Genomic DNA, 27,212 nt, shown 5'->3' with positions numbered 1-27,212 from the left:
TATCTCTCTCTCTCTCTCTCTCTCTCTCTCTCTCTCTCTCTCTCGATTGTTTGCATCAAACATAAGTTCTGTGTACTAAAATAGTATTGTTCATTTTTTTCTCTTCTGATTATTTTTGGTTTAAGGTCTGCTTTGTCATATATGAGAGTAATGATTGATTGATTGATTGATTGATTGATTGATTGTGTTGGGGATTGAACCCAGGAGCATTCTACCTCTTAGTTATACTCCCAGCTCTTTTTGTCTTTTGATTTTGAAATAGGATCTCGATAAGTTGCTGAGGCTGGTCTCAAACCTGCAATCCTATCTCAGCCTTCCAAGTGCCAGAATCACAGGTGTGCGCTATCACACCCACTGAGGACAGCTATTGCTGCTTTTATTCTCCATTTACATGGAATATGCTTTTCCATTCTTCCTCCTTCAGCTTGTGGATATCTTTTTGTGTAAGGTGAGCCTCTTTTTGAAATAATTTTAGTAGTGCATTGTAATTATACATCATACTGAGGCATAGAGTGATAGGAATGTATATGCACACAACACTTGATACGTTTCCCTTCCCCATACACGTTATTAACATTGGATTGGGTGCTGGGCATGGTGGCACACTCTTGTAATCCCAGTGCTTGGAGGCGGAGACAGGAGGATCACACAGGTTCGAAGCCAGCCTCAGCTATTTTTTTAAAAATTTTTCATTGGTGCACTGTATTCATACATCATAGTGGGATACAAACTTTTGTAGACATACATGCACACATCGCCCAGTCAGCCCCTACCCGATCCCCACCCCATTCCCTCCCCATCCCTCCCTCCCATGCTTGGCTTAGTGGTTGACATCTAGCATTATAGCAATTTATCCAAAATTAAAAATGATAATCTCACATAACAGTTTAATTTGTCTGATACCAAGCTTTTGATGACTTAAAGATAACATTTCAATATTTCTTTTTACTTTCTTACCAGAGAATATTTTTTTCCTATTTTTTAGGTGAAACTATCATATATTAATATATTTATTTTTCAGAAAAAAATCTATCCTAATATGGAACATGGACTCTATATACCCAAAATGATCTTGAAAAAGAACAAAGCTAGAAGATATATATTTTCTGATTTCAAACCATATAAAGCTACAATAATTGAAACAGTGTAGTACTATTCTAAAGGCAGATATATAAACCATTGGAGTTAAATAAAAGCCTAGAGAAAAATTCTTCCCTATATTGTCAAGTTATTTTTGACAAGGTTTCCATGAACATTTGGTGGTGGAAATAATAATCTTTTAACTAAATATTGTTGAAAAATAATAATTACATGGAAAAGAATAAAATTGGACCCTTACCCAATCCCATATACAAATATTAACTCAAAATAGATAAAGACCTAAATATAAATCTTAAGACTATAAACTTTTAGGAGAAAATCTGGGTCATAAAACCTCACAACATTGAAATTGGCAGTGATTTCTTGGATATAATTTCAATGGCACAGGCAACAGAAGAGTATACAAACTCCCTAAAAAATAAAAAAATATTGTATATCCAAAGACAATGTAAACAGAGTTAAAAATTACTAATAGAATGGGATAAAATATTTCCAAATGCTATATCTGAAGGTATATTAATATTCCAACTAGAAATCCTAAAAATTAACAACAATAAAGGCAAACAATACCATTTAGAGATAGGTAAAAGACTAACATAAATAACGAATCTCCACAGATAACCAGTCTTAGTTGTCTGTTGGATGGAAACTCTTGTTTCTCTGGTTCTGGTGTGTGTTACCTATTTCTTCTTGGTAGTTAATCTCTTTGAGTATTTTCTGTAGCGCTGGTTTTGAAGACATAAATTCCTTCAGTTTCTGTTTGTCATGGAAGCTTCTTATTTCTCCATCTAATTTGATAGAAAGTTTTGCTGGGTAGGAAATTTTTGGCTGGAAGTTGTTTTCTTTCAGAGTTTGGAATATGTTACTCCAAGCCCTTCTGGCTCTCATGACTTGGTTTGGGAAGTCCGGAGTGATTCTAATTGGTTTGCCTCTGAATGTCACTTGGCCCTTTGTTTTTGTTGCCTTTAAGATTCTCTGCTTGGCTTCCACATTGGTCATTTTGACAATTATGTGGCGTGGGGATCCTCTTCTCCGATCCTGTCTAAAGGGAGTTCTATAAGTTTCCTGGACCTGTGTATCGACCTCTTTCTCTGTGTTTGGAAAATTTTCTGCTATTACTTCCTTGGAGAGATTTTTGATCCCTTTGATTTCACTTTCTTTTCCCTCCTCTATTCCAATTATTCTTAGGTTAGCTCTCTTAAAATGGGCCCATATTTCTTCAATATCAGATTCCTGCTGTCAGATTTTTTTTTCTAGATTAGAAACTATGCGTTCATTTTTGGAATGATCATCTTCTAAGAGCAAGATTCTGTTCTCCATGTGGTCTAATTGGTTGTTCATGCTTTGAATTGAGGCCTTTACTTCATTAATTGCATCCTTTATCTCTTTTTGGCTCTCTCTGAGTTCTTTTCAAAGCACCTCTATTATTTCTACAGTTATTTTCCTGATTTGATCTTCTAGAAATCTCTGATTTTCTGTTTTATCGGGTTCTGATGTTGTGGGGTTGTGGGCATTCATTGCTCCAGTATTATTCCTCTTTCCCATGATTTCGGAAGTTTGTGCCTTCTCTGGGTTCTTCCCTTGGGTCACTATGACTTCACTTAAGGTGTTCTGGATCTCGAGTCAGTAGTATCTCAGACCCCACTACTCCTTTACTGGGTTGTATCACAGAGTCTCCGACCCAGAGAGTCGATAGAGGCTGCTTTAGACTGTGGGGGGGTGCCAGGTTGCACATTCTCCTATGGTGTGATATCTCTGCCATCGCCACTCCCCCACTGGGTCAAGTCCCAGGGAGTACAGTACTGGGATTTCTCCTCTGTGGCCCGCAATTTGACTCACTGTTCTTGAGTACGCAGATGTAGCTGTACTGGATTCAGTGAATTCTCTGCTGCTGCCGCCGGTGGCAATATGGCACCATTGCTATGCTCTCGGCCGTGAGGCTGGCGTATTTCTTCTTGGTTTTTAGTTCCACTCTGAATCCCTGCAGCGTGTGCTGAGCTCAGCCACTGGGAGCTTTAGATGCTCTCTGCGCTGAGAAATCCCGCCTGGCTGTTCTGCAGCGGCTCACCTCGGCTTGCTGTAGCCGTCCGGTGAAGTTGCAGCTGCCGCCGGCAGTATGGCGCTGCTGCCGCCTCCTCGGGCGTGAGGCCGGTGTATCTCCTCTGTGGCTCTGAGCTCTGTTCTCAGTCCGCTTTCTCTCTGGAGCCTGGTGATTTTTTTGTTTCTCTGGTGATGGTGTTTTCTGGCTATGAAAGGCGCTGATTTTGTGGTAATGGAGATTGGTTGTTAGCGGGGCTCTTAAGCCCCGCTTTTCTCGGTCGCCATCTTCCCGGAAGTCCAGCCTCAGCTATTGAGTGAGGCTCTCAGCAACCTAGTGAGACCCTGTTTCCAAATAAAATATAAAATAGGTCTGGGAGTATAGCCTGGATGTAGAAAAGCTCCTGGGTTCCACCCCCAGTACACACACACACACACACACACACACACACACACACATGATTGGATTGGTAATTTCATACATATATGTAGATTATTTGAGATATTATCTTATCTACATGTCCATCCCACCTCCTTCCTAAACCCTCTCTATTCCTCCATTGGAGTCTCTGCTCCTCTATCTGAGGTCTGTTTGTTTCCCAATATCTATCTAGCTTTCACATATGAGATAAAATATAAAACTATGTGCTTTCTGAAACTGTCAGGCTATTCTATATTATTCTTTCTGAATTTTTTTCTTAAAGAAAATAACATCTAGTATTAATAATAGGGAAAATGGAGAGGGTCAGAAATTATGTGGGAACTCTTTATACTTTAATTCTTTTTTTTTTCTGTAAATCCAAAGCTATTTCAGAAATGTTTATTAGTTAAAAATTAAAATCAGCAAATCTTTTCTCTTATTATTTCCATATTCTGTCACATATTTAAAAAGGCTTTCTCCATAATTAAAAAAATAAAAGTGCCGGGCATGGTGGCGCTGCTTGTAATCCCAGTATTCTGGAGGCAGAGACTGGAGGATCGCGGTTCGTGGACAGCCTCAGCTACTTAGTGAGGCCCTCTGCAACGCAATGAGACCCTGTTTCAAAATGAGGAATAAAAAATAGGGCAGGGGGTGTAGCTCGGAGGCCGAATGCCCTTGGGTTCCACCCCCAAACCCGCAAAAATAAATAAATAAAAAGTTACAACTAAAAGAAAAAAAAAAAAAAGCTGGGAGTGGTGGCTCATGCTTGTAATCCCCGCGCTTGGGAGGCGGAGACAGGAGGATCGTGCAGGTTCTAAGCCAGCGCGCTGGTTTAAGAGACCCTGTTTCAAAATAAAATAAATATAAAATAGGTCTGGGAGTGTAGCCCGGAGGTAGAAGGGTTTCCAGGAACCCCAGTACCACCACCGCCACCACCACCAACACACACACACACACACACACACACACACACACACACACACACAGCATGCAGGGGATGGAAAGATGTAAGAAGACACCAGAGGGCGCTGTAGGAGCATTTTGAGAACAATTACAGTCCAAGGTATTTGAAGACAGTGAAAACACCTTAATTTTTTTTTCTTGTAAAAGACTTAAAGTAGTGATTGTATTGCCTTCAAAATACAAGAAACAAATACTGAGAACCATAATAACTAGAATTCTTGAATATTTGTAAAAACTTCTTCCACAATGCCAACAAAGTAAGCATTTGCAGGTAAATTCACTGGCTTTTCTTTTTAGTGAAAGAAAATCATAAATAAGCAAGAATATGTTTCTGCTTTGTTATTGCTGTCATTCTCAGCCAGAGCTTCAGAGAAGTCTTCATAGTTCAACATGTGGTAGATAATTTTTAAAGAAAACCGTAGATTTCAGAACTTATTCCAAGTTGAGATCTTCTCCTATTCTTTGTAACTGACAAATGTTGTAACATCTTTGAGTATAATAATTTGAAAACTCCCATTTTGCTACTTTTTATATGTCTTGCTATATTATTTTAAGTGAATTGTTCTTTGCTACTTTTAATGACTGTAGGAAATTACATTAGTGACAATTATAGATCATTAAACTGTAAAGTCCTAAACACTATATATTGTGATAATTATCAAAGATAAAAAGGCAGTTTATTTTGTAGAGATGAAATTTAAGAGTGTAAGTTTTTAAAAATCTTCATTTATATAAATTTTGATATAACTTGCAATTATAGTAACATGAAAAAATGAGGCTGAGAAATTAACAGATATTAAAAGAAAATTATATAGCAGTTTATTTAAAAGAGTAGCTTATTTGAACATAAAATTATGTAACATCATTTTATATGTATAAAATATATATAGTATTTTTTCAGTAAAAATTGTATTTTGAAAAATATTTAACATAGACAAAAATGGAGGGAGTATAATGAAATTCCATATGCAGTTCATCATCCAAATTAAAAAAATTAAAACATGCTCAATCTAGTTTTATTTGTTATTCCTCCATTCTCCACTCCTACTTTCCCAGAAGTAGTGTTAAATAATTCTTAAATATCATTTGATTCTATTTATGGACACTTTGTTTATCATAATTATTTAACATTAAAAATATGAATATATTTTATTGGTATAGATACTATACTACTTATAGCTATTTTATGTTGAGATGTTAACTATAATTTTTTTTTTTTTGGTGGTACTGGGGTTCCTGGAAGCCCTTCTACCTCCGGGCTACACTCCCAGACCTATTTTTACATTTTTATTTGGAAACAGGGTCTCCTAAGCCAGCGCGCGTGGCTGGCTTCGATTACCTGTGTGATCCTCCTGTCTCTGCCTCCCAAGCACGGGGATTACAAGCGTGCGCCACCACACCCGGCTTAACTATAATTTTTTAAACTCATAGATTTCTTTGGTTCATCATATCAGGTAATAAATGAACCAATCAGGTTCATATTGAGTCAGATGGTATTTTAAATTGCTTCTGGTGTCTTCAAAAGGTCAGGATTGTTCGGATGCTGTTAATAAAAATAAAGCAAAATAGTAATAAGTACAATTTACATGAAAATTTAACCAAAGCCCACAATTTTTAAAAATATCAGGATACTTTCTAATCTTTATGAGATTCACTTTAAGTCTCATTTCTTCTGGGATTTTTTTAACCTTATTCCATTCATGGCATCAATACTGTTTTATGGATAGTGCTAGTACTGGGCAAAAAAATTTAACTTGACCTGGTGGAGTCCTTGTTGTCCAGTGTGCTTTTGACAAGTAGAGTGTACCAAGGGGAGGGGAAGGAGGTTTAGTCATGGCATAGTCACTGCTCTTGGCTGTCCTCTTGCCAAGGACAAAGATGCACGTCAGAGGAGCGGAATGTTCGTGTGCTGAGATGCTACTATTTGAGAACCCAGTCAGTCCTGTATAACGCCAACATGTAGAGACACAGAGTGGGACAAAGCTCCCTGTCAATAAGCAGGGCACCATGCCTAAATATTTTTTTTTAACCCAGAACTGGAAATTACAATTACCGGTGGAAGAGGAACTTCTGCATCCTTTTCTCACCACGGCGCAGGTTCACTGCACCTTAGTAAGCTCGTCAGTCATTGTGTCCCATCCCCTTCTATCCGTTGCATTGCTCTACGGAGTGGGATTGTAGGAGAGCTTTCCCTCTCATGGGCTTCAGTACCTATGTGGTGATGACCCCTGGAAGGATCCACTGTCTGCTTTTCCTGTCATCTTTTCATTTGTGTGGGCAGTCAGGTGGTTTCCTCAGGTGTCTATCCCCAGGCCTCTGCTTTATCATTAATTACTAGGGACGTTTCCTTGTAGAATATAGGAGACTCGCCCATCTAATAATAAAGCAATGCAACATTTTCTCTTGGCTATCACTGGGCATTCTTTGTGGGTATTTTGCATTTCCGAAAACTCCAGGATCGAGGACTTGTGGCATAGAAGCTGAGCACCAGGTTAAGTCCACAAATTCTAACTCAACTCTTAACTTGAAGAATATTCCTTATGGGCATATTGAGATTGTACAAGATACTGTAGGGCTTATATACAAAGTTTACATAATGTAGCTTTAAAACTATTTTTTGGGGGTACTGGAGATTGAACCAAAGGGTATTCTACCTTTGAGCAATATCACCAGCTCCCCCATTTTTTTTTAAACTTTCATTGGTGCATTGTAGTCTTATAGTGTAGTGAATAATGATAGGGACATACATGCACACAGCAGTCGGTGAGTCCTCTCCTAACTCACTCTCTTCCCCATACATAATATTGAGGTTGACAGGGGTACTGTCACATATATACATAATGTCAGTGAAAGTGTTCTTTGCTAATTCTTCTTCTTCCCCACCTCCCCTAAAACCATCACCCACTGGGGTTTCTTCTCCATTATCTGAAGTCCCTCTTGTATCCTGATTATTCCCTGTCTTCCTCATATGAGAGAAAAAACATGACCTTTCACTTTCTGTTCTGTTAATTTCATTTAACACAATGTTCCAGGTCCATCCATTTTCCTGAAAATGACATAATTATGTTCTTCTTCATCATCCCTGGCCCTTTAAACAGCTCTCTTATAGGGTTGTACCACCACTCCTGGCTCACATCTAGTACTTCTGATTTAGAAATCAGAAAAGATGAAATGCTTATTTTTAAAATCAAATAAAAATAGAACAAGCCCAGTGTGGTGGCGCATACTTGTAATCCCAGCATTTGGGAGGCTGAGACAGGAGGATGGTGGTTCCAGGACAGCCTTAGCTACTTAGTGAGGCCATTTGCAATTCAGTGACACCCTGTTTCAAAATACAAAATGAAAATTAGGGCTGGGGGTGCAGCTCAGAGGTAGAATGCCCCTTGGTTCAATCCCTAGTACTGCAAAAAAAAAAAAAAATCAAAGTTTTCTAAATTACTCAATCATCTCTTTGGCAATTTACCTTTTTCCTTGTTTCATTAGGTCAAATGCCTCATTGATTTTGTCAAAAGGCAGGGTATGGGTCACCAATATATCCAGATCAAATTTCTTATTCTTGTAGTCAGTAACCAGCTTTGGGACAGAATCCACACTTTTCCAACCTATAATTTGGGCAAAATGCCAGATAAAGAAAGAAATAGTATTGACATGATATAGCTTAATTAGTATGTGAGATTTGGGTTGCTTCAGATACATTAAACACCTCCCTCTATCTTTAATTTTCTATACTTACATCCACTTACAATATTTCTTTATAAAAATATTCTAGATAATTTGAGAAATTACCTCAGTTTGCCAGTTGTAGTTATCTTTCGATAAAAACTCCATTTAGTTTTAACTAATGGAATTTTTGTGTAACCTTTAGGTATGTTCTAGGAAATCAACATTTAAATAAATGATTTTCCGTTCAACAATCTTTAATAGTTTTGTACTGCTGTGAGGAAAATTAAAAAGTATGAGGAAAAAAACTAACCACCAAAGAATGTTCCATTTATAGTACGGCCCATGATTACTTCATTTGGAGCAACGTCCAAGTCTTTGTCTCCAGGCTTTACTCCAACTAACGTGCATGAGCCCCAGCCTACTATTGTGCAGTCCAGGGCTGCTCTCTGAAAGGTGAGCAAAACATCACTTGAGTAAATACAAAGCAGAACAGGAGTATACAGTGGATGTATACATGGATATATATACAACGATTCTGGGGAAATTGATCCCACTCTGCATATTACATAATGGGATTCAAGTTAATGAAGTCTTAATATCATAGTGGATTGAGTCTGAGAATCTAGCATTCTGTTATCAATAGAATGTTCAATACAATTCTTAGCTTCATCAAGAGACATTGAAAAGAAGTAGAATATATGATGTTACTCTACACAATACTATAGTTAGGCTGAACTCAGAAAAAATCTGTAAGATATTATAAACTTTAAGCAACATTTCTTGATGATAAATATTTGCAAATCTAGTGCTCTAGGGTCAACATTTTCCCTCCCTCCCTCCCTCCCTTCCTTTCTCTTTCTTTCTTTCTCTCTCTCTTTCTTTCTTTCTTTCTTTCTTTCTTTCTTCCTTTCTTTCTATAAGGGATTGAATCTAGGGCATTTTACCTTCTTGCCACACCCCTATTCATTTTACTTTTTATTTTTATTTTGAAACAGGGTCTTGCTAATTTGGCCTTGAACCTGTAATCCTCCTCTTTCTGCTCCCAAATACTAGGTTTACAAGTGAATGCCACAATCCAGTTCAAAATCTTTTAAAGTTATTTAGCAAGGGTGAATAAGTAGCTACTCACTAGATCCTAAGAAAGGAGGCATAGACTATATAATTAAATCTCAAAATAGGATAAGTGTAAAGAAATGCTATTTAAAACAGAGGGTAAAAATCTTATAGAAAATAACACTGGTTCTTCTCACCAAACACTTCCTCTGTTTCCCTACAATTTTTAGCCCTCTCGTAGTTTAAGTTGCACTCTCCCAACCATCTCTTCTCTTGCTGTAAAAATCAAGATAGCTTCAAGTTGAGAATGTGAAGCCACAAGTTTGAACTTTCTTGATTGAAAAAAAAAAAAAGGAGCTGAGAACGACAGCCTCTCATCAAACTCTTCCTGGATCTTCACTGTCTTCTGGGGAATGTACCAGTCAGTTAAGACCCAAGGGGAAGAACCAGCACAAACTACTCCTCAGAGTTTGAAGTACAGAATTTTATTCTTTATACCTTCCCTAAAGGTATAAAGAATAAAGAATAATTGCTATTAACTATAGTTAATAGTCATCATGCTATATAATAGTATTCCAAAATTTATTTCTCCTAGCTGAAACTTTACGGTCATGTGCGTGCATATAAAGCTGAGTAAAGGTGTATATAAAAAGGAATAATATCACAACTTTTCATTATTCTACTAATGAAACAAGAAGAGTCCATAGGTAGATAATTTAATTATTGATAAATTCTTTGTTCATTTCATTAAAAACAACAATAACAACAGTAACAACAACTCTGCATAGTAACTTTGAGCAAATTTGAAAAATAAAAGTGGATACTATATATATATATATATATATATATGTATATTGATGGGTAGATTGATATTTTCAATATATTGCCTGTATATTCTGGTTGGTTCTCCACATAATTTAATTTGACTTAATAGTCAAAAGAGGGCCCTCCTTTCCTTTCTTTTTATCTCATTTTCTTTCCTTTCTCTCTCCCTCCCTCCCTTCCTTCTCTTCTCTTTTTCATTTTCTTCAGTATTAGGGGTTAAACCTGAGATGCTCTACCCCCAGACCTTAAGCTTTTTTTTTTTGTAAATTTTGAGATAGGATCTCACTAAATTTCGTAGGTTGTTCTTGAACTTGTTATTCTGCCTGAACCTCTTAGTAGCTGGGATTGCAGGTGTGCACCACCATACCTAGTAATGGGCATTTATTTAGCTAACTAAAAACAAAGAAACCCCTGTATGAGTTTTTACAAACAGGAAATTGCAATAATCATAAAAAAATTAGAAAACATATTTTCTAGTCTAATAATATTGAGCACTTAAAAGAGTTCGCAAGCCAGACATGGTGGCACATGCTGTAATCCCAGTATGTGTGAGGCTGAGACAGAAGGTTCACAGGTTTGAGGACGGCCTCAGTAACTTAGTGAGGCTCTCATCAACTTAGCGAGACCCTGTTTCCAAAAAACCTTGAAAGTGGCAAAAGCAAACCAAAAAACAAGACTGGGGTGTAGCCAGGAGGGAGAATGACCCTGGGGGCTCTCGAAACAAAACTCTTTATCTCTAAACAGTCTAAAATCATGCTAGTGTGACTCACTGTCTTATTACCAGAGAAGAAACACTACTGGTGTTTGAGAAGTTCTGTGGTGTGGGTTTGTTTTGAACGTGCCCCTGACAGTCTCAGAATTTGAAAGCCTGGACCTCTGTAAGAGGTGAGGTCCAGCTGGTGATGGATACCGGCCTTTCCACGCACTCTGGCTTCCTTTCTTGCTGTGAATTTCTTTTGTACATTCTCCCACCACAATGCTATTCATTTTGAGGTGATGCTAGTCACTTTCAGGGCCCTTGCCAGAACTAGTCCTCTGTTCTTTGGGCTTTCAGCCACCAACACTATGAGCTAAGTAAAGTTCTTTTCTTTATAAGTTTTCCGGCCTCAGGTCTTTTGTTCTAGCAACAGAAAAGAGACTAATTCAGGACACACTAGTGGGCATTGAGGGAAATGTAGGGAGTGGTAAATAATTTCTACATTTCTAATTTATGACAATTCTACTTCTCTGTTAACATCTTTGAAAATATTAGAAAGAGATTATTATAGATATTGTAATGAACATGACCTACCTTCCTCAATTAGTTGATAATTAAAGAATAAATCAAATATAAGATCCAAGGGAAATAATGCACATACCATGGCTTCATATCCTCCTGCACAGTCAAGGGCAAAATCTACACCTCCATTGGTCAGTTCAATGATGACCTCCTGGATGGGTTTATCTAGTTCTCTAGGATTGAGGCAGTCGGTGGCTCCAAGGGCTTTGGCCTTTGTAAACTTCTCACTGTTGATATCAACAGCTATGATTCTGGAAGCTCCTGCTATTTTGCAACCTATTACAGCAGAAAGACCTACACATCCTAGGCCGAAGACAGCACAAGTAGACCCAGGAGTGACCTGCAGGCAGGGTAATTATAGAGTAACTTTAAAGCAGTTAATTCCACTCTTTTTTTTTCTTTTAAGAGGGAGAGTAAAATGAGAACTCACCATTACATGTAAATAAAAAAAAACCCCTACCTGTCATAAATCTATATGATACAGCCCAAAGAAAAATATGACAATGTGAAAATGGTGCATTACTACTTAAATTTGGAGAATTATTTAAAAGCCATTAAGATTATCAGGTTTATTTATTTATTTATTTTTTGCCATACTGGGGATTGTACCCAGGAGCATTCGACTTCCAAGCTATGCCTTCAGCCCTGTTATTTATTCTTTATTTTGAAACAGGGTCTCACTAAGTTGCAGAGCACCTCAGTAGCTGAGATGGGAAAGAACGAGGAACAGGGAGATATTGGTTAAAGAAAATAAAGTTTAGCTGGGTGTGGTGGCACATGCTTTTAATCCTAGTACTTGGAAGGCTGAGTCAGGAGAATCACAGGTTCACAGCTAGCCTCAGCTACTTTGTGAGGCCCTGTTCCAAAATAAAAAATAAATACAGGGCTGGGGATGTAGCTTAGAGATAGGATGCTCCTGGGTTCAACCCCTGGTAACACACACCTACACACACACACACACACACACACACACACACACACACACGACCATAAAGTTTCAGCTATGAGAAATAAATTTTGGAATTCTATTATATAGTATGATGACTATAGTTAATAGCAATTATTGTAGCCAGGCATGGTTGTGCATGCTTGTAATCTGAGTACTTGGAAGCTGGAGACAGGAGGATCACAGGTTCACGACCAGCCTCAGCTACTTATGAGAACTTATTTTAAAATACAGAATACAAATAGGGCTGGAGGTGTGTTTTGGAGGTAGAATGCCCCTAAGTTCAACCCCCAGTACTGAAAAAACAGTAATTGGTGTATATCTGAAAGTTGCTGAGAGTACATTTTAAATGCTCTCACCAAAAAAAAATCATTATTTGCCCTGATGAATATGTTAATTACTTTGGTCTGATAATTCTACAATGCATACATATACAGAATATCATATTGCACCTCAGGTGTAGTTTTTATTAAAACTAATATTTAAAAACAGAGTTTCGTGTGTAGAAAGACAATTCTGACTTCATTTTGCAGTTTTGAGTCAAGGACTAATGACTGACACGAGGGAGGTTAATATAAGGTTGTTTGGGGTGTATTCATTCGAGTCACCCCTCCATGCCAGTCTGGTATAGAGCTGTACCTATCCTCTATATTTCTATCTTTCTAATAAACTTCTTTAAATCTTCAGCAACTGTCAAAAAAATATAAGGTTGTTTGAAACACAGAGGTGGGAGAACTCTCTTTGACATCCCTCTGGTCTCTAGCTAAAATAGTCTTTTAAGAGTTCTTAAATTCTAACATGGGATTTGAGGAACACATCTTGCCACCAATGAGGACAGCTACCAGAGACACTCCCTTGAAGCTATAAAGGGAAAGGTTGAAAGAACAGATAAATAATTATTGATTGAGAGACACTAATCTATAGCATCAGGGAGAAAGTGGGGGAGGCTGCATGGGGGAGACTTCTTGAGTTTCTGTTGCTCTTTAGGTGCACTGGCCCACAGGAGACATATTTAAGCAAGATGCATTTATTTATTTATTTACTTACTTATTTACTTATGTACTGGGTGTTGAGACCAGGGATATTCTACCTCTGAGATATACTCCCAGCCTTTTTTTTTTTTAATTTTAAAATAGGGTCTCACTAAATTTCTGAGGCTGAAACTGCAATCCTCCTGCTTCAGCCTCCCAAGTACTGGGATTACAGGTGTGCACCACCACTCCTGGCTTACTTATTTTGGTACTGGAGATTAAACATAGAGGCCTAGGTTTGAGCTGCACCATCAGCCGTTTCTAGTTTGAAACAGGGTCTCACTAACTTGCTGAGGGACTTGCTAAGTGACTGGGGTTGGCCTGGAACCCGCTATCCTCTTGTCTCAGCCTCCCAAGTACTAGAATTACAGGCTTGCACCACCACACCTGGCACGCAGGCTGTATCTAAATCAGTGACGGTCTATAATCTCACATGCTGGTAGAGCATGTAACAAGTACTAGGTGCCAACTATATGCCTGTTACTAGACCAGATATTGTATGTATATAGCAGAATTGAGTTATCCTCATAAGTATTTATAGTGGGTATTATTCTAGCATGGTTAAATAACTTGCTTACAGTCCTGGGGGTAACCAGTGACGTAGCCAGAGTCTGAAGTTCGTCAGTTCTATCTCCTCCCTATCACACTGCCTCCCAGTAACCTCGGTTGTACACAGCCTGGTATTTAACAGTTTACCTTGGCATTGTTGATTGCAGCCCCATAGCCAGATGGAAATCCACATCCAATTAGACAAACTCTCTCTAAATTTGCATCGTCATCTATTTTGGCAAGATTAACATCTGATACTACAGTGTACTGAGAGAACGAACTGACTCCCAGGAAATGATAAATGGGTTTTCCCTTGCAGGTGAACCTGCTGGTTCTGTCTTCCATTACTTCTTGATCAATAGTTGGAATTTTAAAATTTCTAGAAAATAGAGATACAAAGACAAAGTAAGTAGGACAATGACTACTTTTCTACCAAATATGTTAAACATTATGCATTTGCCATGAGAATTTTGTGAAATTAAGATGAAAAATTGAGAAAACAACTTGATGTTATTTACCATAACATATAGTCTGTTAGAAGTATTTTATTTTATTTTTGTGGCACTGGGGGTGGAACCCAGAGGCCTTTCTACCTCCAGACTACACCGCCAGACCTATTTTATACTTTTTTGGAAATAGGGTCTCACTAAGTTGCTGAGAGCCTCACTAAGTAGCTGAGGCTGGCTTTGAAGCCGTGCGATCCTCCAGTCTCAGCCTCCCTAGCGCTGGGATTACAAGCGTGCGCCACCATGCCTGGCCTGCTAGAAGTATTTTAAACATAAGAAGAACAAACTTTTATCATATGCTTTTTTGTGCCAGAAAACCTTTAAGGGTTTATGTGTATTATCTCATAAATTTTTTATTATAGAAAATTCAAACAGATATAAAAGTAGAATACTGAAAACAACTCCTGTGTACCCATCTTCCAGTTTTAATACTATCAACTTATGGACAGTCTAGTCTCACCTACTGCCCCTCCTTAGGCATTGTACTGTTTGGAAGCAAATCCCAGAAATCACTCTTTCACCTATTTTGAATTACTTCAGTATGAATCTCTAAAAGATTCTTTTAGAAAAAAAAAAGATTCTTTTAGATCCACATATTGCATTTCGTTGGCATGTCTCTTAAGTTTTTTTTAATTTGTAGATTCTTTGCTTCCCAATTTTTTTCTCTTTGCAATTTATTTGTTGAAGAGTCATTTGTCCTATAACACTTTTTTCCTATTGGATTTTGCAGATTATATTCCTGAAATCTGGCTTAACATTTATCTTCTTTTGTATTTATCCTAAATTAGTAATTTTGATCTAACTACTTGATTTGATTCAGGCTTTGTAATTTTATGAGAATACATCAAAAGTTGTATGATGTATGGTTATCTCTCTTTTTGTGATATTAGGATCTATGGTTAGTGCCTAAATCCATTATTTCATAAATCTTTTCCAAAAAGTGTACTATTAATTCTTTGACTATCTACAACAACCCTAGAAAGTAGCTCTTATCATATCCATTTTATGGATGAGAAAATGGAGGCATAGTAATATATTTAAGAGTGGTATAGTTTTAACTTCTTTTGTTGTGGTGGTGGTGGTATTAAACCCAGGGGTATTCTACCTCTAAGCTACACCTCCCAGCCCTATTTCATTTGTTTTAAAATTTGAAACAGGCTCACTAAATTACCGAGTGCCTCACTAAGTCACTGGGCCTCACTTCAGTCTTCGAACCTATGATTCACCTGTCTCAGCCTCTTAAATACTGTGATTACAGGAGTGCGTTACAATGCCTGGCAATTAATTTCTAAAATAACTAGTTTCAGTTACCATTAAGGACAAATGGATCCTTCTGTAGTCTTAGTAAAATGAAAATAAGATAATTAAGAATTAGACTCTTAAGTCATACTGTCTATGTTAAAAACAGACTCCAAGACTTCCATTTATGAAATAAATGACTCTGCCTCATTGCATCCTTCTTTCCTCCTGGTAGAAGAAGATACTATCCTGGATTTTGCATTTATCATTTCAGTGGTCTATTTATACTTTTACTACATACAGATATAACCATAAACAATGATATCTTACTAAATATTTCTTTTGGCAACCTGTTTCTTTTTCTTAACATTATGTATGTGAGATTACTCTATGTTCATAGTGTATTTCAAGTTTAGTCATTGTTATTGTTGTATGGTATTCCATTGTGTTACTATATGGCAGTTTATTAATCCGTTCGCTCGCTTACTTATGAACATGTGTACTGTTTTCAACTGTTTGCTATTGTAAGCAAAGTTACAATGAACCTTCGAGTATTTGTCTCTTGTGCTTTTGGAACAGCATTTTGTACATACCTAGAAGCAGAATTAGCGGGAAGAAGGTTGGAACCTCTTTAACTCCATTTAGGTATTGCCAATGTGCTCTAAAAATATTTGTGCCAATTTGTACTTCTATTAATAGTGTACAGAACTTACCTGAGTTTTCCACAAATATTTGTGAGTGGACTCAGACAGAACTTGCATTTTTTACATTGAGGCGCATAGAATGGAATTACTTTGTCACCTAGAAAAAAACAACTGTATGTTGGATGGTGCTTAAGAGGGTACTTGCAAATACCTTCTAGCAGGTGAATCAGTGGAAAACATCATTTTCATAGTTTATATATTATATTTAACAGAAAATATAGGTAGTTAAAATTCTTACTACTTTACAAGATTGTGGATTCTCCCAAGTATTGCACATATTGTTTTTTTTCTTCTTCAGTCTGCCAGGCAGTCAAGTATCAAATCTGCTTATGTCATGAGGTGCAGAGTCCTGTTTGAAACTCTGCTGTCATTGCAATCCTACAGTATGGCTACAGCATTCCATTTTCAAACACTGTCTATGAAACAGAACATCCTTGTGTAATAGAGGAGGTGAACTATAATAAGCTATCTAGAGAGCAAACTCTATCTCATTGTATGTTTCACTATTTAGGTGCACTTTCAAATTCCACATTTTTTTGCTTTTTATGCGATTGCAATTGAATAATGGCTTCTGTCTTCTGATGATTGAGGTGCAATGCTGATTATTAACATACATTCAACATTTAGTAATGTGCCAGAGACCCTTCATCCTGCCATGCCATCTCAGTTAGTTCTCAGGCAGCCATCTGAGATGGATACCATTATTATCTTCACTTTAGGAAATGAATCTAGGTAGTCACAGAAAAATGATGTAACTGGCCAGGACCACATAGCCCGCAAATGGTAGGGCTGGGACTAAAGGAACTATCTACATTTGTCAGCTCCTTCATGGATATAAAATTTTAGGGAGCAATTTGTTTTTATGATCTTGTTTTCAATGGAAAGATACTAATGTACCTCTAAGTTTGGAGCCTTCTTAAAGTAGGAAAGAGTGATAGGGTTCATTCTGTCTGGCAAGTAAGTATTTCATAGTCTATATTCCAGTATTTAGTGGTCTGTTAAAAAATGTGAAGTAATTTCAGCCATTGGCATGTTTCATTTAGGTATCATCTTAATCTTATGAATTTCAAATTACATAGAATAACACTGATATATGCATGTTTTTTCCTTAAGCCAGTTCTAAGTCCTCGTTCTTTATATAATATTAAGTTTGTTTTCCATTTTATATAGAGGGAATTGTTATAAAATGCCATTTGTGCACTATGGAAACTTCAGTTTAAGCTAACTTCCTTGGTTTCTTAAGACAATTTCTCAGGACTATATATAAACAAAGTGGGGGTGGTATTTCCCAGGTTTTATTAGATAGTTCTGATTTCAGATATTGTTTCCTTGTTAGACTGTAATAGATATAGATCTCAGTTTTTCTTTGGGAAAGATGGTACTCCTGTATAGTAAACAGAGACTAATTATAGTATGCAAAGCCAGGACAATATCAGGAATTATCACCAAAAAAGCCTCATGATTTTAATTAGAATCAGAAAGCGAAATACCTGGTTTGAAGTTGGTCACTCCTGGCCCAATACTTTCCACAATTCCTGCACTCTCATGGCCAAGAATCACTGGGAAAAGAGCTTCCTTAAATTTAGGATCAATTGTATTGGCGTCAGTATGGCACAGGGAAGTGGCAATGATCTACAAAGCAACCACAGACTTGAGTAGTATTTCTGATTATAATACTGAGCAGGGTGTTATGAAGCATTACAACCCTCCCAGAATTTCAAAAAGTGATTACATTTTTAGGAAAAAAGAACACATAAAAATATACTGGGTAGCTTGGGCGTGGTGGCACATGCTTGTAATCCCAGCATTTTGGAGGCTGAGATGGGAGGATCGTGATTTGTGGTCAGCCTCAGCTACTTAGTGAGGCCATTTGCAACTCAGTGAAACCCTGTTTCAAAAAAAGAATAAAAAATAGGTGTGGGGTGTAGCTCGGAGGTAGAATGCTTCTGGGTTCCATCCCTAGTGCCGAAAAAAAAAAGGCCCTATCTATCTATCTATCTATCTATCTATCTATCTATCTATCTATCTTCTTTTTTTCTCCTATAAATAACACTTTTGTTTTGAACTTTAATTGCTATCAGAAAATATTAAGAGATAGGACTGGCAATTTAAATATCTGGGAGAGGATAGGTACGTGTGAGAACCCACTAGGCAGAGGGACTGGAGAGAATGCGGTTTCTATGGCTTGTACAAATTTTGTTGAGACTGTACAAAATGAAGTCAAAATAACATCTTTTATAGTTAAAAGAGTTATTGGTTGAATGAAGGATTGGTGTAGCCCTGTATATATATATATATATATATATATATATATATATATATATATATATATATATATATTCTTCTTTAGAATCTGTCCATGAAGACAGCCATGACACTGACCCACTCCCTCTCATGTACAAACTTGCAATATATTGATCTTGAGGGAAAATGGGGAACGTGTCCAAATTAGTTCCACTCTTCCCCTGTTGGCCCACTTGTGTCCTTCCTCTGGGAGCCCAGGGCAGCTGTTCAGGTTTTCCCTCTCCTTGGGTCTGACTTTCTTTTAATATATTTTTTTTTTCTTGTACCGGGGTTTGAACCCAGGCATGATCTGCGTCTGAGATACACCACCCTAACTTTTTTTTATTTTGAAACAAGGTATTGCTAAGTTATCATGAGCTGTCCTTTAACCTGTGATCCTCTTATCTCAGACTCCGAAATACTAAGATTACAGGTGTGAACCACCATGTCCAGCTCCTTATCTTCCTGTTAATAACACTTTACAGTAATTGGCAATTGGAAAACAAAAAGCAAACCTAACTAATTCTAATCCAAAGTGAATTCCTTCATCTGATTCTTGGATTAATGATTAATATTAATATTGTTCACTTAAATATTGAGTTCATTGTCAAAAATTATAAAACAATTAATAATTCATTCCTCCTGGACCTAAAAGTACAACTTCCCCATAGTGAAAACCCCAAGGCCTCTCAGTCATACTGGATAGGAATGAACAGACAGAAACCAACTTTGCACTTTGGGCCCTGTCTGCTCCCATCCAGGGAAAGTCTCCACTCACCTGGATTCGAACTTCATGAGCCTTGGGGGGAGCTACCTCAACCTCTTCAATGCAAAGAGGCTTGTCTGTTTCCCAGGCAATGGCTGCTTTGCATTTAATAACCTGAAAAAGAATGAGAGGAAGGAGGAAGAAAGAGAGGTAAGGATGGGGGGAGAGAGAGGATATCGTGGGGAAACACCTTAAAATATGCTGTTAACATAATTTTATGAAAAATGGTTAAAATATCTGTGGCTGAATAGTATATACAATTATATTATGTTCAAGACAAGATATCTTAATTGAACCTAAGTTAAAATTAATATTCATTATAGTTTTTATTTTTTAAAAATAGGTGTATTAAAGTTTAATGTAATGGCTTGATTTTTTCCTCCATAATGAAGATATATTTATAGGGTTTAAAGGATTTGGTAGATGACCAACAAGTATTTGTTGACTGAACCATTTACAGTCTGCTCTGAATTACCTGAGTCTGCATTGTTAGAGCATAGATGTGTTTTATTTATTCACTACTTACTTAGTGCTGTCTTCAGATCAGCAGTTATACACATCACTTGTGAACTCTTCAGAACTGAGAGCTCTGCCCTAAAACCCCTAAATTAAAATCTGCATTTGGATAAGATACCCAGGTCTTGTTCATCAAGGGTCTGAGAATTTAGGTTTATAAAATTACTAAATATATCTAAATAGTAGAATGTAACAAAAATTTGGTCTTTGCAATAATTTGGACAAGATGTATATAAAAAAAGCAAGCATTTAGCATTCCATAGTTCTTAGATAAATTTTTTCTAACCTCAAGTTTTATATTTTTAATTTCAAATGTAAGTAACACTGAAAAATAAGTAAAAGAAACAAACCAATAATCCTTCATTCTAACTATTATCTTTACTTTTTTTTTTCTTTTGCAGAGCTGGGGAGTGAATCCAAGGATATTCTACCTCCAAGCTACATCCCAGCATTATTTTTTAAAATTATTTATTTTGAAACAGGGTCTCACCAGGTTGTGGAGGGTCTCACTAAGTAGTTGAGGCTGGCCATGAACTTGAAATCTTCCTATCTCAGCCTCCTAAGTACTGGGATTACAAGTCTGTGCCACCATACCTGGCTTTTATTTTTACTTTTGATATGATTTTCTCAGACTCTCATCACTTGAATACCTATTCTTAATAGTTTTAATGCAGTTTTTAATTATGTTTTAAAATATCATTAACTTTATTATAAATGAAATATGTTTAAGTATAGGAAATTACAAAACGCAAGTGAGAAAAAGAATTAATCTGTACTTTTGTTACTTTATGCTGTGATGAAAATCCTTTGAGTCTCCCCAAACTGGTGTATATGATATGTAATATTTTATAAACTGCTTTCTTCTACCAATTAATATAAGTGCATGATCTGTTACATGGCTATTATATAGTTACTTAATTTTCTCTTTTATTTTTCCCCTTTAAATAATATTTAATTGAATACCCATCTAGTAAACATTTTGGCAAATCTAGTCATTTCCTTAGAATAAATTTCTAAGATAGGGACCATTCATATACTTTTAATACACTTTAAATTTCTGTGCTCTGAAAGTAATCCCTAAAGGAAACCTTTTTTAGCAAATATACAAAGACACACAAAATAGACAAAAATATAGCTTATTTACTTACTTTTCCCTTGGTGCCCATTTTTCCTGAGATGTTTGCCTGGGATGTTTCTTTCTGACTTAAGAAGACTTTGACCTCTACCCAGTGTGTTCTCTGTTCTGTACTATGAAGTATTTAAATAAATACTATACCTGCTATTTTTTTCCTCCAATCACTTTTTTTTATTCTTTATACCTGCCCACCTCTCATTAAATCATTTGTTCATTCATATTTCAGCTGCAAACTCATTACCCTCATGTAGTGTCAAGACTTTCTTAACTTTTTTCTTTTACTACAAAATAAAGTCATAAAAAAGTCATAAAGAAATGTGCATTAAACATATAAGGATAAGCTACAAAATTATTAAAAGGCATTTCTACTGCTGTTGAACCACTCTTTACCCATCTTTTTTCTTCATAATCCTAATAATCATTGCCCTGCATATTTTTTGTTTCACTATATATTTATTCTTCTCTATACAACTTTAGTTTTATCTATTAAAATTTGATACAAATTAATCAGTTTATGCATGTTTATGTATTTTTCTCTCAATTTTGTGATATTAGTTCATATTACCTGTAATTTTAGTTTATTTTGATTACTGTAGAATATTCTACTATATGAATTGACCATAATTGATCCCTTTTCTTTTCTGCTATTTTTTTGTTTATGATGACTCAGTTATTTCATAAAAATCATTTTCATGTATTCTGATGCATATGTGTATGGGTTTACTTAAGGAAAATTCAGGGCTGATATTCAGACATTACGCACTAGTAAACTGATACGGTTAGATACTTTTGTTCAGGTGCTAAAAAGCCATTGCCTCAAGCCCCCAAAGCCCCCTTCAACTCTGTGCAGTCCTGGGGAGTCCTGTCCAGTCAGTGCTGAGGAGCGACTAGTTGTTCCTCCTGATATGTGAATCCATCAAACAGCTCCCAGTGGTCTGGGTCTCTGACGGCCCAGGAACACAGTTGCTCCTGGGACCCCAATGGATCAGTACTGTGTGTCCCTTTGAACTCCTGGTGCTGTGGGCCAAAGCTCTCCTGGAGTCACACTCATATGGCTGTTTGTAAGAAACAGAGTATCTTGTACTGTTTGTTAAACATTTTGGCTAGGAGTAGAATAGTTGGATCCTCACCTTTGATAATTATGGCCAGAGATTCACAAAGTGGTTGCACCTACCCATGATCATCGATGAGGCTCCTCTGTATTCCACGTCCTCATTCATGTTTAGAATTGCCACACTTTAAACCTTTGATACTCAAGCCAGGCGTGGTGGCACACACATGTAATCCCAGCATATGGGAGGCTGAGTCAGAAGGATCAGGGTTCGTGGACAGCCTCAGCTACTTAGTGAGGCCCTTTGCAACTGAGTGAGATCTTGTTTCAAAATAAAGAATAAAAAATAGGGCTGGGGTGTAGCTCGGAGGTAGAATACCCCTGGGTTCCATTCCCAGTACCGCAAAACAAAAACAAACAAACAAAAAACAAACAAAACAAAAACAAAAAAACTTTGATACTTTGGTGATGTGTAATCATGTCTTAGATTTTTATTTTTCTGATTATTAATGAGGATAAGTACCAGCTGCATACTGGGATCAGTTTATGCTGATTTTTGGTGTGCTTATTCTATTAACTACTATGAGATGTTTAACAATCATTGTTTTGCTTTTGTTCATTTCCTATAGTACTTCTCTTAACTTTTTGCTTTACATATTTTGAAGCTTGATATTAGGTGCAGGCAAATATTCTGTGTTGTTCTACTTGTATTCAAAAGTTTAACAACATAACCATCTTTCCTTGTCAGTATGTTTTCTTCATCTATTCTCTCATATTCTCTCTGTCTCTCTGCCTGTCTGTCTCTCTGTCTGTCTGTCTCTCTTCTACTGGGAATTGAACCCAGGGACATTCTCCCTCCAAGATAATGCAACCCCAGCCCTTTTTACTTTTTATTTTAAAACAGAGTTTTGCTAAGTTGCTGACGGTCTCTCTGCATTGCTGAGAATGGCCTCAAACCTCCCATTCTCTTGTCGTAGCTTCTCAAGTATTGAGATTATAGGCATGCACCACCACACCTGGCTACACCATTTTTTCAGGATCCCATAGTATTCCATTCTCTCCTCTAGACTTTACTATATTTTAATTGAAAGTTGTTCTTTTAAACATACTGAAAGTATAATTTATGCTCCTGGATTTTGCTTTTCAGTATTTGTATTTCACTCAACTCACTGGGTTCCATCTCTATGTTTTTGTTGAAACTGTTTTTTGAAAATTGTTACTGATATTACTATAAAACCAAAAAGTTGGCCTCTAGAAAACATCTCTGTAGTATTTATTTATTTTTATTTTTGTTTTAATTATTTTTTGTGGTACTGGACATTAAACTCAAGGGCATTCTAATTCTGAGCTGCACCCTTGGCCCTTCTATTATTATTATTATTATTATTATTATTATTATTAGTTTTAAAACAGGGTCTTGCTAGGTTACTGAAAGTCTTGCTACATTCCTGAGACTGTCTTAAAACCTGTGATCCTCCTGTCTCAGCCTCCCAAGTACTGGGATTACAGGTGTGCACCATGATGCTCAGCTCTCTGTAGCATTTAATTCTTCTACTCTATCTTCTTTCTTGGTTTCTATAATATTTTCCTGCTTTCTTTCAATCTGAACTTTAGGTTGGCATCTCCTATTTTAACCTCATAATCTTTTCATAACTTTAACATGGCTCCTTTCTTGGACTTCTCTATGTTGACACTAGAATATGAATTCTCTTTATTGTAGTTGTAAAAGCTCCCTTGACCTGACTCTCTATATCATTGAAAAGCTCTGTGTATTCTACCTCTCTGTGCTTTTCATTTTCTCATTTCCATTTTTATTACTAGGCTGCAGATAAGCTTCTTATTTTTTTCTGCTTCTACTATCACAAGAGTCTTCCTACAGAATATCCTGTTTACTGAGTCCCTCTACAGGCCCTGTTTCAAAATGCTACTTGATTTTTATTCCTAATCATTTTATTGGATCATTTTCTTAGTTTAAACAAACTCTAATTCCTGCTGAGGTGAGCACAAAAATCACTTTGGCAGTCAAGAAAACGTTTATCTATATTCTAAGATTATTTTAAACCTTACATTCTAGGTTTCCCTATTTGTATTCTTGCCTCTACCCAAGGCAGATCATTCTCCAATGTCCTCTGACTACCCCTCCCACCTCCCGCCACGCTTTTATTCACTGTCCTGACTGAAGTCCTACTGTGGCCAACTCTGTCTGCCAAACCCTAAAATACGCCAAGCATGGTGGTACAGGCTTGTAATCCCAGTACTTGGGAGGCTGAGACAGGAGGATTGTAGGTTCGACACAACCTCAGTAAGTCTAGCGATGCGCTGCCTCAGCAAGTCTCACCAGCCTGGCAAGAACCTGTTTAAAAAAAAAATAGGGGTAGGGATGTAGCTCGGAGGTAGAATGCCCCATGTTCTACTCACAATACTACCACCACCACCACCACCATCACCACCACCACCAGAACAACCCAAAACAATGACAACCCATAGCAAACAAAACAAAAACAACACAAAACAAAAAACTAAATTGCCTTCAAGCACATCTCCAGGTGTAACCCTTGCTTTTCCTAATCCTCCTATTAGGGTGTGATCTTTTTCCTCTCTGAACCTCCACAACACTCGTGTTTACACTGCTTTTCAAGCTCACACATATGCAGTTACAAGAGCCCAAACTGATCTCATCTTCCATTATTTGTGCATTTTTTTTAGTGACATCCTTCCCACCTCTAAGCTCCTTAATTGTAGAGATTGTGTTTTATTTACATCTACATCCTTCTTCTTGTAGCTGAGTCCTGCAAAATACTAGGTGCCTAACAAATGCTGGTCAACTGAATATTTACCTTGGAAATAATAGGAGTGGCTTTTCCTGTTCTCATGGTTAACTGCCTTCTTTATACCTTTTTTTTGCCCTTTGGATTTTGATGAGCTTTGAGGTAAGGATGGTCTTTCACTTTTTCTGGATATCAAAGGACCTATCAAGAAGTAATCTGAATGAATGTGAAGGCTTCTTCTAATGTTTAAAAATTCATGAATTCTTCTTAGGAGGATGGTTTTACCTGTTTTTTAGACTAAATTGACACTTTTAATAGGGTTTAAAATAATGTCTGATTATACCCCAATACAGCTGAAAACAAAGGAGCTAAAAAATAAATAAAACAATATATATATATTTTTTATTGGTGCACTGTATTCATACATCATAGTAGGATACATACTTTTGTAGACATACTTGCACACTTTTCCCAGTCAGCTCCCACCCAATCCCCACCCCATTCTCTCCCTATCCCTCCCTCCCATGCTTGGCTTAGTAGTTGACATCTAGTATTATGGCAATTTATCTAAAATTAAAAATGGTAATCTCACATAACAGTTTCATTTGTCTGATACCAAGCTTTTGATGACTTAAAGATGACATTTCAATATTTCTTTTTGCTTTCTTTCTTACCAGAGAATATTTTTTTTCTATTTTTTAGGTGAAACTATCATATATTTATATATTTATTTTTCAGAAAAAAATCTATCCTAATATGGAATATGGACTCTAGGTACCCAAAACGATCTTGAAAAAGAACAAAGCTAGAAGATATATATTTTCTGATTTCAAACCATATAAAGCTACAATAATTGAAATAGTGTAGTACTATTCTAGAGGCAGATATATAAACCATTGGAGTTAAATAAAAGCCTAGAGCTAAATTCTTCCCTATATTGTCAAGTTATTTTTGGCAAGGTTTCCACGAACATTTGGTGGTAGAAATATTAATCTTTTAACTAAATATTGTTAAGAAGTAATAATTACATGGAAAAGAATACAATTGGACCCTTACCTAATCCCATATACAAATATTAACTCAAAATAGATAAAAGACCTAAATATAAATCTTAAGATTATAAACTTTTAGGAGAAAATCTGGGTCATTAAACCTCACAACATTGAAATTGGCAGTGATTTCTTGGTTATGATTTCAATGGCACAGGCAACAGAAGTGTATATAAACTCCCTAAAAAATAAAAAAATATTGTATATCCAAAGACAATGTAAACAGAGTTAACAGTTACTAATAGAATGGGATAAAATATTTCCAATTGCTATATCTGAAGGTATATTAATATTCCAACTAGAAATCCTAAAAATTAACAACATAAAGGCAAACAATACCTTTAGAGATAGGTAAAAGACTAACATAATAATGAATCTCCACAGATAACCAATCTTAGTTGTCTGTTGGATGGAAAATCTTGTTTCTCTAGTTCTGGTGTGTGTTACCTATTTCTTCTTTGTAGTTAATCTCTTTGAGTATTTTCTCTAGCGCTGGTTTTGAAGACATAAATTCCTTCAGTTTCTGTTTGTCATGGAAGCTTCTTATTTCTCCATCTAATTTGATAGAAAGTTTTGCTGGGTAGGAAATTTTTGACTGGAAGTTGTTTTCTTTCAGAATTGGGAATATGTTACTCCAAGCCCTTCTGGCTCTCATAACTTGGTTTGGGAAGTCTGGAGTGATTCTAATTGGTTTGCCTCTGAATGTCACTTGGCCCTTTGCTTTTGTTGCCTTTAAGATTCTCTGCTTGGCTTCCACATTGGTCATTTTGACAATTATGTGGCATGGGGATCTTCTTCTCCGATCCTGTCTAAAGGGAGTTCTATAAGTTTCCTGGACCTGTGTATCGGCCTCTTGCTCGATGTCTGGAAAATTTTCTGCTATTACTTCCTTGAAGAGATTGTTGATCCCTTTGGTTTCACTTTCTTTTCCCTCCTCTATTCCAATTATTCTTAGGTTAGCTCTCTTAAAATGGGCCCATATTTCTTCAATATCAGATTCCTGCTGTCGGATATTTTTTTCTAGATTAGAAACTATGTGTTCATTTTTGGATTGCTCATCTTCTAAGAGTGAGATTCTGTTCTCCATGTGTTCTAATCGGTTGTTTGTGCTTTGAATTGAGGCCTTTACTTCATTAATTGCATCCTTTATCTCTTTTTGGCTCTCTCTGAGTTCTTTTCAAAGCACCTCTATTATTTCTACAGTTATTTTCCTGGTTTGATCTTCTAGAAATCTCTGATTTTCAGTTTTATCGGGTTCTGATGTTGTGGGGTTGTGTGCATTCATTGCTCGATTGTTATTCCTCTTTCCCATGATTTCGGAAGTTTG

General features: G+C 36.6%; 1 protein-coding gene across 1 annotated transcript; it reads right to left on the bottom strand.

Moving 5' to 3' along the window:
• Window positions 1-6,040: 6,040 nt before the first annotated feature.
• LOC308264391 (all-trans-retinol dehydrogenase [NAD(+)] ADH4-like) lies at window positions 6,041-21,048 on the bottom strand (the record flags this gene model as incomplete). Its single annotated transcript, XM_080697613.1, has 9 exons — window positions 6,041-6,065; window positions 7,986-8,124; window positions 8,496-8,631; window positions 11,422-11,682; window positions 14,016-14,247; window positions 16,327-16,414; window positions 17,808-17,949; window positions 19,379-19,480; window positions 21,031-21,048. The coding sequence occupies 9 exons, from the start codon at window positions 21,046-21,048 to the stop codon at window positions 6,041-6,043; spliced, it is 1,143 nt and encodes a 380-aa protein (XP_080553739.1).
• Window positions 21,049-27,212: the final 6,164 nt, after the last annotated feature.

The sequence above is a fragment of the Muscardinus avellanarius genome (assembly GCF_963383645.1).
Source record: "Muscardinus avellanarius genome assembly, chromosome: 6".
NCBI lineage: Eukaryota > Metazoa > Chordata > Mammalia > Rodentia > Gliridae > Muscardinus > Muscardinus avellanarius.
Note: the sequence above shows the minus strand (reverse complement) of the source record. Positions and strands in the feature narration are given on the sequence as shown.